At 36.1% G+C, this 16,089-nt stretch overlaps 1 protein-coding gene across 1 annotated transcript; it reads right to left on the bottom strand.

Annotated features, from left to right (window-relative positions):
- Nucleotides 1-286: 286 nt before the first annotated feature.
- Nucleotides 287-12,670, bottom strand: LOC145619627 (uncharacterized). Its single transcript, XM_081674335.1, has 2 exons — nt 11,818-12,670; nt 287-1,380 (listed from the first exon to the last, which is right to left on the bottom strand). Exons 1-2 carry the CDS (start codon nt 12,668-12,670, stop codon nt 287-289), a joined length of 1,947 nt encoding a protein of 648 aa, XP_081530461.1.
- Nucleotides 12,671-16,089: the final 3,419 nt, after the last annotated feature.

Here is a 16,089-nt window from a genome sequence, read left to right on the forward strand (position 1 = left end):
AAGGTGTTGCTTGTACTTTTAATTTAGGTTATGGATAAAGAGGCGAACCATCTCTCTTTCTTTGGGGGGATCTACTAAGAGTGCAGCCGTTTCCCCCACCTGTTCAGATAAGCGGTGATGCCTTCATTCTCAATCTGTTTGAGAATGGCAGACGTTCTAGTCTAAATGTTACACTTGTAACCAGGGGCGAAGCCAGGATTTTCAAGTCCTGGGGGCCGGACTTGTTAAACAAGGGATTGATGGAAAAAAATTAAAATGTACTAGTATTTTATTGTTACAAAAAACATTAGTTGAATCGTACTCTACGATTTTTCATGGTAGCAAAATCATCAATCAAAGATTCAACACTAAAATCTACAACAATATCTTTTTCTATGTATACAACCAAAACATCTCTAAGAAAATCATCCTCCATTTTACTCCTTAGTTGAGTTTTGACGATATTCATTGTAGAAAAGGCACGCTCACAAGTTGCTGTAGAGACAGGAAGAGTTAGCATAAGATGAATCAATCGATCAACAAGAGGATACGTAGACGATTCCCCTGTTGTAGTTAACTCTTGGCAAAGATGTGATAAGGTAGATAACTTATTGAATTGCATATTTACACAAATATCCAAGTAAAAATGTTGCAACTCACATTCAAGTTGGTATTTTTCTTGTTCAGAGAAGTCTTCAGGGTAATGCTTTTGCACCAAGTGGCATATTTTATGAACATCAAAAGACTTAAAAGAGTCTTTAGGATCCAATGTTGCACTCAATATAAGAAGATCAATCATTTGTTCATCAAACCTATTATTTATTTCTTGTAGTTGTGAATCTGAAGCTGCAATAAATAAATCAACTCGATAATGATGCTTCATTGTTATTTTTCCACCTTGACGAGAACGACCTTTACCGGCTGTGTAAAGAGTAGTCATATCTGGAATATCAACATTATTCTTCTCACAAAAAGACTTAACCTTTTCAAACAAATCATCCCAACCAGTCAATCTAAAATTTTGTATCAAGTCTTTTGTTGTAGAAACAAGACTCATAGCATTCACTATATCTTGACCACGCCGTTGTAGAGCTTGGCATAAATTAGCAGTCACCCCTAAAAGTTCCCTCATCAAGTGTAAAATAAAAATGAACTCAAAGGACATCAATGTATCATAAGCAACATCAGCATTGGCACGTTGTTCAGAATTTCCTTCTTTAATAATGGATAGAAGAACACTACCTGTAGAAGAAAATGTCCTTACTAAACTGTTGATTGAATTCAAATGAGATGTCCATCGAGTATCAGCAGCACGCTGCAAGCTCCCTATTTGATTCAATCCTCTCCCAGTTTGAACCTCGTCATTAGCAATCTTATTTGCTAAATCAGCTTGTTGTGCAGCTGTAGACACCCATTTGTGTCTCCCCAAAACCAAACCTAGTGATGAATACATTTCGCGTCGAACCATAATCGAATGAGGTCGAATGAGGTGAAAGTGTGAAAAATCAAGTGTTGCGGTTAGTTTTTATTAAAAATCTCTTCTTTCTGTTTTCGAAAACCCACTCTATTTTATAAAAACGTCCAATCCAGTTTAGTTTTGTCCATGATAAAGGTCCAATAATAGTGTAGTTGGATGGGGCATGAAAAGACCTTTCCAACGATATATTATAAGCCCAATTCCGATGAATAATGAGGAAGTTATGGCCAAAATACTAAACTGGGCCCAAACCGGATTTTACCTACGACCCAATGATCATGTGGAGGGTCCAAAGGTTTAATCCTATTCCTAAACTAATTAGGATTGATTAGAATCTTCTATAAGATTCTAAAATATCTTAATTATCCTTTTTTGAAAAGATAAGATTAATGAATTTGATTTAAATATAAACTTTCCTTTTTTTATAAAAACTTTCCTTTTTTAAAGTCCTATTTCTATTCGAATTTAAACATGTTCAAAGACAGTCAGATATTATTTTCGTGCCTCATATTTTTTATCCAAATTTTATATGGTTGGATAGATCTTGAAATTATCTTTCAAATGATATATTATAATATTAATTCCGAGCTATAACAAAAAAGATATGAAAGATATACGAAACTCTATCCAAAACTGACACCCTCCCACTATTTCGGCCGTATCTTTTTATCTACAGAAGATTTTAATCTGATTCTAATTGCATTAAAAAGTAGACTTCACGATCTTTCCAACGACATTTTATATGACTTTTTTGGACTTCTAGATCAAAATATATGACAAAAACAAAATCCGCAAAAACTGTCTCTGTCGCCAAACGACAGGTTTGTCGCCTCGCGACAGACCCTGTCGCCTGACGACAAGATGAATTTCTGGCGACAAGGTTGGTTTATTAGCGACAGAGTGTAGTTTTATTCCTTATCAAATTCTATGATTTTCCGGACTATTTTTCTTATAAATAGGGTCCTAAAACTCCGTTTTTATTCATTAACTCTCATCAAGAATTACTTGATATTCTCTCTCTCTTTCTAAACTAGTCTTTTATCAAACACAATTCCGCATACACAAGATCTTGAAACACCTAGCCAAGTTCGAAGTTGCCTTCGCCCTAGACGTGCAAGGTTTAATATTTTCTGAGGGTTTGTTCTCAAATCCAGTCTAAACTTTTTAACTCTTTCTTTCAATTAATTATTTAATTATTCAATTCTTTGATTTATTATTTTCATTGAAGTTTACTAACTCGTGTATTTTGTTATTAGAAAGAGGTACGAGGCTTCAAAGTATGTAATCTTATTACTCTCTTTCAATTTGGAAAGCATGTTTATTATTTATTAATTCCTAGTATCATGTTAGGATGTATTTATTGCTTTCTAGTATCATGTTTAGGGTGCCTTTTATCGTTTCTAATATCATGTTAGCATGTTAGTACCATGTTAGGTTTAAAGCTTTGATCTTTGATGTTTAGTGACATGCTAGGATTTGTTATTAATCTTGTTGGTATCATGCCTAGGATCTTGCTATTATATTTAAGCTTTATTATGCCTTATTATAATTATGCTATGATTATTATTATGATTATGCTATGATCGTTGTTATTATTATGCTTATCATTATGTTGCTTGATATATTTATTGTTATTGCTTGATCACGCTTTTATGCTTGTTAAAGGGAATTTGTACTTGAAATCACGCTTAATAAGATAATTAATAATTTGGTTTAGGCTAATGTGATTTTAATTCAAGTGATAGCCAGTAATAGTATTATTTGTGCATTAATATTCAACCAACATAGATAAACAGGTTTAGGGCTAATATAATGATTGCATGTTAGTCAGAAAGCGCACATGAATACGAGTAGAATAAAGTAGAGGCCTATTTTATAGGGCGGGTCCTTTCTTTTGTAGATTGGATTCGTACCTTCATCCCCGAACCCTGTTTGGTTCAAGACCTTATGGAATTGACGATCTCCTGGATCGTTTTGGGTTTACAAGTTCCTAAAACTTGTTGGCGACTCTTTTGCTCTAGTTTTCTTCCCTTTGGAACACCACCATATACTTTAGTGTATGATCACAGTGGGGTTCAAGCTTGGGGTTATAGTGCTTGAAATATTCCCTACAGTTTTTTGGCGACTCCACTGGGGAGGATTTCTATTTTAATTCCTGAAATTTATTTTAGCAATGATTTAGAATGAGCGAATGAGACTCGAAAAATTCTAAGTATTTCATGTGCGTAATTTTGATTAACATTATTGTCATATGTATAAAAAGGTCCTCATTGGATAGACCAATGAGTCAAAAACATATGATTTTACACGTAGGAAATTTGAGAAATTTCTTTCACAACTAGAATCGAAATAATACCTTGAAATCTGGAAAATTCTAAGAACACAGATACCTGCTGAGGCATGTAGGAACTAGCGTCTAGAAAACAGAGACCGTCGCCTGTAAAGAGCTTCTGTCGCCTGGCGACAGTGTTGTCGCTTGGCGACAGGGGTTCTTTTGCGGCGACAGTCCCTGTAGTCTGGCGCCAATTTCTTCCAATACCGAGCTAGAACTCTGCCTTCTTGTTTTGACCATTTCTAGTATTGTTGGCTCGATTCTACTTCCTGATTGAGCTTTTCTCACTTTTCTAAAACCCATATGTGTTCTACATATGGACATAACCCTCTGGGGGTTCACGCTTCATCTACCCAAACGAACGCTCCTGGCAACGATGGGTACATGCAAGTTTGTGAATCCACCAAACCATGGAAGCAAGTTTTTAACTTGCGGGGTCCCATCCATACGCGCCAACCCTTCACGGTTAGGCTTCCGCGCGATGCATCCGGACTCATAACCATGGACCCTCTTTGACTTAACCCATATCCTTGAACTTTAGAGAACTAGAGCCATGGTTAGGTTGCAAACTCATTGCATCATATTGTGACTATATGAACTACTTGTGCATCTCTTACTTGTGCATAGCTTATATGTGACTAAACTAACCGTTTGGTTTGACTTGTGTTTGTAAATAAGTCTTAATAAACTAACCAATGAATAAAGGACTTTGTTTAATTAATTAATTAATTAATTTGAACTAATGAACAAGCCTATAATCGAGTCATAGTTCCTTTAAGTCAACCCGGATTTTTATTCCCGTATACTGCACTTGCGTCAACTTGTTTTGGTCATAGTCAGAGTTCTAGGAAGAACTATGGGTCGTACAACCTATGGATCTGTAGCCCCGGGTTTTATCTTTAATTTGGCGTTGGTTTCGTCCCAATTAAAGTCACAGATCAAAAGTTATGACTAAAATACCACAGCCTATCCAGTTTAATTCACATACGTGAAGTCTTAACTTAGTCTTTGCTTGAGTCTAGTCACATAGTCTAGTCACATGGTCATGACACAAGTCTTAAAATGTCACCAACACTCACTAGTCTTAGCACACACTTTGTATATGTCATCATGACCATGTCTTAGGTTCATGCATGAGTCGTCTTTCCGTCATTTGAGTTGGGGGTCCATTCTATTCCTATTTCTTCCATATTTCTTCATCTACATCTTCTTCCTACACTCCACATACTTTCTCCACACATATCATTCTACCATAATCTTTTCCCATCTATTGCATGTTGAATAGATCTTGAGTCAAAATAATTAGTATAAAACTTACCCCTAATTTCCCTTTTCACAGTACTTGGTCAAGGAGAGAAGGGCGACAATCAAGGACAACACTTTCATTCAAGTATCACTTTTTGATAAACCAATCGGTAGGAAAAGGAAAGCTAAGAAGATAATGGCAAGTCAAGAAGAACTCAATGAAGTTAGGGGAGAGGTAGCAAACCTGGCTGAGATATTGAAGGGTTTAACTCTTCAAGTTAATGACCCTACAAAACAACAACAAATGAACCTCATCCAGGAAAGTTTGAGCAAACTATCTAATGATTATAGGTTCCAAGGGATTAGCTCACAAGGGGTCTCGGTGGACAAGGATCTTCTTCCGCAGAAGTTCAATGCCAATGACATCCCTAAATTCAAGCCTATAGACAACCCTTATTTTCATTTAAGAGCTTTTGAAACCATAATGAATATTAAGGGAATAGATAAGAAAGCATTTCATTCTGTGTTCTCTTTATCTTTAGAAACTGTGTGTCAACAGTGGTACTTTTCTCTTGACAAAGAGAAGACCTCCAATTGGGAAGAAATAAAAAACGCTTTCATCAATAGATAAAAATGTAACATTCAAGTTGAAACTGACCATAGACAGCTTGAGATGCTAAGACAAAAAGAAAACGAAGGTTTCACTTCCTTCTTTAACAAGTGGAGGGAAACTTCCGCTAATATGATTAAAGTCCCTACTGAGAAGGTGTTTGTGAGATTGTTTATCAAGAATTTACAAGAGAAGTATTTGAAGCATTTGAGATATCAACACAACTTGAACACTTTCAAGGCAGTCTACGACATAGGCATAGAGATTGAAGATGACCTTGCAAAGCAAAAAGCTACTAACAATAGTAACCACAGTGGCTGGAAAGGAAAGAAGAACGACAATCCTTCTTCTTTCGAAAGCACCCACTCTAGTAACAATGTTAGTACCTTTGACCTCAATGAAGTCTTAGCCATGAATAACCAAGAATCTAAGAAAGAATTAAGGAAAGAATTCACTCCTATTGGGATGAGCTATGATGCTGCCTTCGATCGACTCCATACTAAGGGGCTCATTACTCCCATTGGACCTATTCAAGATCCCACACCTGAAAAGAGATTGCCTAGTTGGAATCCAGATGCACATTGCAAGTACCATCAAGGTAGGGGTCATACTACTGAGAGCTGTTGGAAGCTAAAGGAGGCCATCCAATATTTGATCGACAATAACAAGCTTCCTATACCTCCAGTCGGCAAGAAGACCGAGTGATGATAAGGCACAAGACAAGAGGCGAGCTTCAACGACAAGATTTCGCGACCTCTTTTTTCTATTTCTTTTTTAGTCTTTCCCCCAATAAGTCTAGCATAGGCACCTTTCATTTTCCCCTAGTTTTTACTTTGTAGGACCTTTCATTTACTTTTTACTTTTTCCTTTTAATAAAATGAGCATTTTAATTTCTTGCATATGATCATTGCATTGCATTATTCAAATGCAAAAAAAAAAAAAAAAAAAAAAAAAAAAAAAAAAAAAAAAAATCGCCAAATTAAGCACAAGGTATACCTATGATTTGAGGCACCTCTTGTAGCCATATCATATCACCTTTCACCTTTTATATACACAATCCTTTTTTGATAAAACACTTTGAGCCTCGTCTAACGATAGACCTTACATTTTTCTTTAACCCACATCTACTTAACCTTGGGATGGGTTGGTGTGCAACTTATTATGCAAGTTCTAAATACAAAGCTTGAGTGATCTCAAAAGAATAAAATAAAAATATAAAAATAAATAAAAGTGTACAAAAGGGCAAGTGTTCCAATGTCTTTGATATGAAAATGTCTTTGATAAGAACACGTCTCAGATTGCGTCTCTTATCGAGTGCTCGGTACCGTGCCTACGAAACATGAATGCCAAGTGAGTGATAGACCGCATGATCGAGATTACCCACACTTACAGAAAAGATTCAAAGAAAAAAAAAATGCAAAAGCAAAATAAATAAACAAAAACAAAAAAAAAAGAAAGAGAGCTCAAAAGTGAGAAAACCTCAAGCATAAAAATATAAAGATTTAAAAGCAAGGTTGCACACCTTGGGGGCTTATTTAGGGTCTTGAGCCTTTATCCCTTTTTTTTTCTTCGATCTTTAGCCTAACCACGTTACAACCCTTAAAAAGACCTTTCTGAGGTATACACACACTTGTGCGAGGTTCGGCTAGAGCTACGTTTGGCCTAATTCCTAACGGATACGTAGGCAACCTCATATTGGGGTGCGGCCGTAATAAAATGCATTCATTTTCACATTCACACACTTACACCATGATCATATCAAGGGATCTCCAATGCTCATCCCTATTTACTTAGAGCTAGACTTGGGGGCTTGATCCTTACATCATTAGCCTACCTAGCCTAAGAGTCATTATTATTTGACTCTTATCAAATAATACTTTTCCATACACTTAGCCTTTGCAGCCTAACTTTAGTGTCACTTTCACACACATCACAGATACATGACCAAATAGTCCTTCCCATTAGGAACCCTTTGTCATGAAGTCTTAACATAACGTTGAAGCATGTTTTGTCATACCACACATCACTCATCACTCATAATCATTATTGTATCAGGAAGTATGAAGTGCTTAGCCTCCGCGCCTAAGTTACCTAAATACTTTCATAATCGAGTCAACTAAGATAGCTTAGGAGAAATTAATTCTTGCACCTTGAGAGATAGCATCAAATGCATATACTTGATTAAGTTCATTCAACATGCACCATCAAACACTTTGATTCTTTATCACGTCTTTCTTTTTCGGGAGAAAGTCGGTACCCTCCACAAAAATGACGGAAAATTTTTGCTTTTTTTTCGCACATCACACACGAGTCATGTACATTGAGTCATGTCGTGTCATATCACATCGAGTTGAGTCTAACACATGTGTCAAAACACATTAAGTCACACGTGTCAATTCACCTTGGGTCAACCTCAAGTTAGTCAGTTACATTGGGTCAACCTCAAATCAGTCAATAAGCCTTAGGTCAACCCTAAGAAACACATCAAGACTTAGGTCAACCCTAAGAAAAACACCAGCAAAGTCTTTTGGCAATTCTTTTGATTTTTACAGGATACAACCATTCAGCAAAGCTCCTGTTCGCAGCCGACCGAACGATCGCAACAAGCATTCAAGTATCAAGCTCTATTGTTCAGAGACGCGTGGACATATCATCAAAGCTCTTTTGTTCAGAGACGCGTGGACATATCATCAAGCTCTTTTGCTCAGAGACGCGTGGGCATTCTTTCAAGCTCTTTTGTTCAGAGACGCATGGACATCTCATCATCAAGCTCTTTCGTTCAGAGACGCGTGGACATCTCATCATCAAGCTCTTTTGTTCAGAGACGCGTGGGCATCCTATCAAACCTCTTTTGTTCAGAGACGCGTGGACATATCATTCAAAGCTCTTTTGCTCAGAGACGCGTGGGCATCCTATCAAAGCTCTTTTGTTCAGAGACGCGTGGACATATCATTCAAAAAGCTCCATTGTTCAGAGACGAGTGAACGATCCTCAAAAAGCTCCATTGTTCAGAGACGAGTGAACGATCCTCAAAAAGCTCCATTGTTCAGAGACGAGTGAACAATCCTCAAAAAAGGCTCCTTTGTTCAAAGACGAGTGAACATCAACAACAGAAAGATGGCGTTCTCTAGCTTGTGGAAGGTCGTCAAAACAACAAAACAGTTACTCCAGAAGTCCAGAGACGTGTGCTCGACGGTGCAAGATACGTGTTTCTTAAACTCTTTTATCTGTTTAACTAATATTGTTTATAGGTATCGGCGTTACACGAATGATTTAGGATCGCAGAACGTTCTGAATCATTCTCCGTCCCTATCGCTACTTTGACTTTTGTTTTCGAAACCTAGGTTTCTCCAAACTCAGTCAAAGTGGGGGCTTCTGTAGACACCCATTTGTGTCTCCCCAAAACCAAACCCAGTGATGAATACCTTTCGCGTCGAACCATAATCGAATGAGGTGAAAGTGTGAAAAGTCAATTGTTGCGGTTAGTTTTTATTAAAATTCTCTTCTTTCTGTTTTCGAAAACCCACTCTATTTTATAAAAACGTCCAATCCAGTTTAGTTTTGTCCATGATAAAGGTCCAATAATAGTGTAGTTGGATGGGGCATGAAAAGACCTTTCCAACGATATATTATAAGCCCAATTCCGATGAATAATGAGGAAGTTATGGCCAAAATACTAAACTGGGCCCAAACCGGATTTTACCTATGACCCAATGATCATGTGGAGGGTCCAAAGGTTTAATCCTATTCCTAAACTAATTAGGATTGATTAGAATCTTCTATAAGATTCTAAAATATCTTAATTATCCTTTTTTGAAAAGATAAGATTAATGAATTTGATTTAAATATAAACTTTCCTTTTTTATATAAAAACTTTCCTTTTTTAAAGTCCTAATTCTATTCGAATTTAAACATTTTCAAAGACAGTCAGATATTATTTTCGTGCCTCATATTTTTTATCCAAATTTTATATGGTTGGATAGATCTTGAAATTATCTTTCAAATGATATATTATAATATTAATTCCGAGCTATAACAAAAAAGATATGAAAGATATACGAAACTCTATCCAAAACTGACACACTCCCACTATTTCGGCCGTATCTTTTTATCTACAGAAGATTTTAATCTGATTCTAATTGCATTAGAAAGTAGACTTCACGAGCTTTCCAACGACATTTTATATGACCTTTTTAGACTTCTAGATCAAAAGATATGATAAAAACAAAATCCACAAAAACTGTCTCTGTCGCCAAACGACAGGTTTGTCGCCTCGCGACAGACCCTGTCGCCTGGCGACAAGATGAATTTCTGGCGACAAGGTTGGTTTGTTAGCGACAGAGTGTAGTTTTATTCCTTATCAAATTATATGATTTTCCGGACTATTTTCCTTATAAATAGGGTCCTAAAACTCCGTTTTTATTCATCAACTCTCATCAAGAATTACTTGATATTCTCTCTCTCTTTCTAAACTAGTCTTTTATCAAACACAATTCCGCATACACAAGATCTTGAAACACCTAGCCAAGTTCGAAGTTGCCTTCGCCCTAGACGTGCAAGGTTTAATATTTTCTGAGGGTTTGTTCTCAAATCCAGTCTAAACTTTTTAACTCTTTCTTTCAATTAATTATTTAATTATTCAATTCTTTGATTTATTATTTTCATTGAAGTTTACTAACTCGTGTATTTTGTTATTAGAAAGAGGTACGAGGCTTCAAAGTATGTAATCTTATTACTCTCTTTCAATTTGGAAAGCATGTTTATTATTTATTAATTCCTAGTATCATGTTAGGATGTATTTATTGCTTTCTAGTATCATGTTTAGGGTGCCTTTTATTGTTTCTAATATCATGTTAGCATGTTAGTACCATGTTAGGTTTAAAGCTTTGATCTTTGATGTTTAGTGACATGCTAGGATTTGTTATTAATCTTGTTGGTATCATGCCTAGGATCTTGCTATTATATTTAAGCTTTATTATGCCTTATTATAATTATGCTATGATTATTATTATGATTATGCTATGATCGTTGTTATTATTATGCTTATCATTATGTTGCTTGATATATTTATTGTTATTGCTTGATCACGCTTTTATGCTTGTTAAAGGGAATTTGTACTTGAAATCACTCTTAATAAGATAATTAATAATTTAGTTTAGGCTAATGTGATTTTAATTCAAGTGATCGCCAATAATAGTATTATTTGTGCATTAATATTCAACCAACATAGATAAACAGGTTTAGGGTTAATATAATGATTGCATGTTAGTCAGAAAGCGCACATGAATACGAGTAGAATAAAGTAGAGGCCTATTTTATAGGGCGGGTCCTTTCTTTTGTAGATTGGATTCGTACCTTCATCCCCGAACCCTGTTGGGTTCAAGACCTTATGGAATTGACGATCTCCTGGATCGTTTTGGGTTTACAAGTTCCTAAAACTTGTTGGCGACTCTTTTGCTCTAGCTTTCTTCCCTTTGGAACACCACCATACTTTAGTGTATGATCACAGTGGGGTTCAAGCTTGGGGTTATAGTGCTTGAAATATTCCCTACAGCAGCTTGTAACTCATCATGTCTTTTGGAAGATGCATCAACTATATTGACTATAATTGCCAATTTAGTGAAAAATTGTTGTATGGGAATCACTTCTTTTGTAGCTCCAACCAAAGCTAATTGAAGCCGATGAGCAAAATAATGAACATAGTATGCATAGGGTGAATCTTTCAATATTAAAGCTTTCAAACCATTAAATTCCCCTCTCATATTAGAAGCTCCGTCATATCCTTGACCACGAATATTTTTTGGGTTCAAGTTATGATAAGACAAAACTTTATATAATTCTTGTTGCAAGGTTAATGATGAAGTGTTTTCCAAATGAACAAGATCAAAAAATCGTTCTTTTAAAATTCCATCATGATCAATAAACCTTAAAACAATTACCATTTGTTCTCTTAATGCCCTATCTTGAGATTCATCAAGGATGACACAAAATTTTGATTCTCCAATTTCCTTTCTTATTTTATCTTGCACTTTTTTCGCTAAAATTTGCAAAATCTCCTTTTGAATTGTGGACGACGTATATGAAGCATTCCCTAAAAATAGTAGTGTTAGTTAAATGATGTTTGGGAGCATTGAATAAAAATACAAATCCTCTAAAACAATTTATAATGAGTGCCTGGAGCATTTTGCAAAACGACTTTGTTAACATCTTTGTTATATAAGGCTATAAACTTTATTAGCTCGAGAAAGTTTCCTTGATTCTTAGAGTTTACACTCTCATCATGGCCTCTAAATGGACAATTTTGAAATGCTAGCCAACGAACTGCATCAATTGAAGTTTTTAACCGCAACTTGTTATTCTTAATCTCTTCTTCTATCTGCCCTAAAAGTGCTGGTTCAATATGTTGATTTGTATTCAACAAGTCATCACACGCCTTTTGATTCTTATTGTGTTGGGAATTTGGACCTTTTCCCATATGATTCAAAAAGGAACAACTATTTCCACTATTCACTTTTTTCCAATTAGTAAACCCATCATGGGTAAAACATCTGGTTGCTTTATTTGTAAAAAGAAAGCATGGAAAACAGAATGCCGTATCTCTTGATAAAGAATATTCTAACCAAGGAAATTGTTTAAACCACGTTGATTGAAATGAACGGCGATGTTTTTCTGGCCCAGAATAGGGATAATCATCTTGAATGGGTTGAAACGCTTTTAGTCTCAGATTCTCCCTCCTTATTTGCTCACGCTCATTGGGACGATAGTCACTAATTTGTTTGCGTAGCCCGGGATCACGCTCAAGAGTACATGAGGTATTTATATCGTTAGTTTCAAATCTTGGAACTTTTTGAGGGTTATCAGTTTCGGGAATTGAAGTACCAGATCTTTTTTGCCCCTCAAAATTTGTGTTTTGCTCATTATCATCACTCAAATTACTTTCGGGATTCAAATTTGCCTTTGAAGTGGAACCCTCAGCTTGTTGATTATTAACTTTTTTGTAAAAAAAATCTAGTGTTTTTGATTTCATGATTTAACCTATATCAATACAAAACAACAACTATCAAATTAAGTAGCATATAACCCTAAAATTTGATCTAATGGTCCATTCAATAAATTAAAAATTAGCCAAAATTATTAAATAAATAAACATATTAACCAAGTAAACAACTAATCACAATCATGTAAATAACAATAAGAAATTTATTAATTAAATGAAATTACATAATTTTAAAAAAAAAAATTAATGAAGAAGAATTTTTAAAAATACCTGTTTTGTTTGAGTTGCTTAAGAGTAGAATCTCAATTCTCAAATTATGATGCAGATTTCCGTCATTAAGTTTATTTGTAGCTTAAGTCTTTGGGCTTTATTATCAAAATCAAAGCCCAAATTGAATAAGAAGTTTTTTCTAAAAATCTTAAAAACATGTGAGTGAGGGGAATCGAACCCAGGCTGCTTGGGAAGGAGTATCATCACCTAACCAATATGAAAGGCTTCATTTGTTGTATCATATGTGTCTTCAATACCATATATAATAATATCTAGGGGGCCAAGAGTTAATAATCAAGGGCCGCAAATCTGGGCCGAGGAGGCCGGGCCTCCACCAGCCCCCCCATACCTTCGCCCTTGCTTGTAACGATTCATGAAACTGTCGATGACATCTTGCCAAGTTGCAGTATGCTTGGCATCTAGAGAATAAAACCATTGTTGGCAAGCATGCTCTAAGGAGAAAGGGGACACCGTAGGGAAGAGTGTTACAGTCCCTTGAGAGCCATGGTTGCAAAGAACGCCTTCAAATGGAACGTTGGATTGTCAGTAGGCTTGAACTTTGGAATATCAGCAGTGGAGAACTTTTCTGGGAGCCTGTCTTTCATATTTTAAGGAGTGGGAAAATGTTCCACATAGGTGAAATCCACATAAATCTTGCTCATTTGCTCTTTGATCTTGTCCATTGCAGCCACAGTGACATTGTTTTACTCTACTGTGTTGACTCTGGTAGTGAGCGCTTGCATCATGGTAGACAGTGTCTCAATGGACTTGTTAATGTTCTCAATATCCTCCTTAGAAGCCATTGGTTGAAAGTAAACTGGAGATGGACTTTGTGGAAATGATTGTGGTGGTTTTCTTTGAACGCCTCTTAGGTCTATGAGGTTGATGTGGTAATGACTCGAACCGTACCAATCTACAACTGCTCCTTGACCAAGTACTGTGAAATGAAATAAATTCACTTAATTGTTTGACTCATTGCTCAAGATAGGAAAGGAGGCGGAAAATAGACATTTGAAAACAGGTGAGAAAAACTCCACTCATTTTTTAATTATGACCAAAAAAAGGGGTGCATGAACCCTAGTATACGATCATAAACGACATAGTGCACAACTCGAGTCGGTAAATAAATAAAGTGTGTGAACTATACTTGACTCATGAGTGATTAAGTGATGTTATAAGACTCGTGGTATGATCGTATGGCTAGACATGTGAACAGTAACCAAAATGACTGACGCGAGGACCAAATTAGCACAGAAGACTAAAAAAAAGCTTACTGGACTTATTCCCTGGGCACCGTGACACGGCAAACTGTACCGTGTCGCGGTACAAGCTGTTGTGACATAGCACTGATTGGCGTAACGCAGCATTGATTATCATGACGCGGTGATCAGTTCCAGGAATTTTTTTTATATATTATAGTGTTTACGCTAATTATTAAGTGAGTACGGTCCGTTGGCAAACGTTAGTCATAAAATATAACACCATAGACAAAGAAAGATCGTTAAGGTTAGGATCAAAACGATCAAGTATACAAACATAGAACACGTAGGCACAATGATGCAAAGAAGAGTTCGCAACCTAAGGTCAACTTCTATGTTCCACTATGGTCAAGTTTATTTGGTGTCAAAAGGGCACCATGGTTAAGAGTTTGGACGCGTTAGCAAGGCAGCCTCCCTTGAGGGTGTATGCCAACGAGCGGCTCCGCGAGTTCGTGATGAAATTGAACTCGACTCCATGGTTTGGGTGGATTTAATAACTCAGATGAACCCTTATTGCCATGAGCGTTTTTAGGTTGATAGAGCTTAAATCCCCCGGGGCTAAGACGTATGTAGAACAAACACATTTTTTCAGAAATATCGAAGGAAGCAGACTGTGAAAAAAGTAAAATTAAGCCACTGCAAAGATTTCAAGACTGTCGTGACCGTGTGATGGTGCCCTGCATCGTGACACGGCAGGTTCTGTCGTGGCGCGGTAGTCGGGAAATCTGACTGGTGCCTCTATTTACTTCGTTCACGACCAGGTTATCCAATTTTTCCTACGGGACAGACTTGATAGCGACGTTAAAACGTCTTATGCAAAAATGCCAAATTAATCACAGGAATACGATTCAAGAATCTTTCAAGTCTCACCCACTCATATTAATTAAATACCAATCACTCAAATCGATAAATAACCAATAATCCTCCCTAGTGGAGTCGCAAAATTGTAGGCGTCGTTCGAAGTGCGCCTACGTTAAAACATGTGTGAATATGCTTGACACTCATAGGAAGTGGGAATTAACATTACGATTAGGGACAAGTAAAGTAGGGAGCTGCCAACAAGTTTTTAAGGAACTTGTAAACCGTTCACGGATCATAAAAGACAACCACGAAAAGGGAAAACAATAGGCAACAATGATTGACCCGTGAAGGTTACACCCCATTCATAATCCATGAGATTACTAACTCCATATGGTTCGAAACCACGAAAGGAGGATCGGGGGTGATGGTACGAAGTGAGTCATGGAGTCACATTCGCCCGTATTGGCCTCTACTCGATTCTTATAGTGAAAAGCATTCCTGTGATCTCAAAGGCATACAAACAAAATATTCAATTCACTCCAAACTATTATTAAGCTAAATTGGTTGAAAATTAATGCAACATATAATTCTAAAATATTTGTGACCACTTAATTAAATAACAAGATTAAAGGAACCTAAACCGGTTGTCTAAATTATCTTATTAGTCGTGATTTTCAATCACATATTCCCTTTAACATGCAATATGATGATCATAATTAATAATAATAGAATATACAATAATATTGGAATCAATTTAACCATAATAGCGTTAGTCAAATCAAATAATAATCCTAATCATGATACTAGAAATATAAAATAAAATATGTAATTAAATTAATTAATAACTTACATTTCGCGTGTTCCTTTAAATCGCTACATAATGAAAAAATTGTTAGTAACTTCAATAAAAATAAATCAAATTGAAACAATTAAACTAAATTAATAGTAGATTTGATTTGGTCCAAACCCTCAGTTAATTATATCTTTCACGCCTTGGTTTAAGGACAATACCTCGGGTCAAGTATGGACTCCTTGCAGTTCTTAGGGGAAGTATTGTGATAGAATAAGGTGGCTAGATCTTAGATTAAAAAGAGAGAAGAGAATGATTTTTGGTGTAGG

This window comes from Chenopodium album, chromosome 27 (genome assembly GCF_948465745.1).
Source record: "Chenopodium album chromosome 27, dcCheAlbu1.1, whole genome shotgun sequence".
NCBI classification, from domain to species: domain Eukaryota; kingdom Viridiplantae; phylum Streptophyta; class Magnoliopsida; order Caryophyllales; family Amaranthaceae; genus Chenopodium; species Chenopodium album.

Coding starts and splice junctions, on each gene's coding strand:
- LOC145619627 (XM_081674335.1), bottom strand. CDS start 12,670: ATGAAATCAAAAACACTAGATTTTTTTTACAAAAAAGTTAATAATCAA. Junction 1,381..11,817: donor CGTTTTGCAAAATGCTCCAG/GCACTCATTATA, acceptor GGGTGTCTACAG/CTGCACAACAAGCTGATTTA.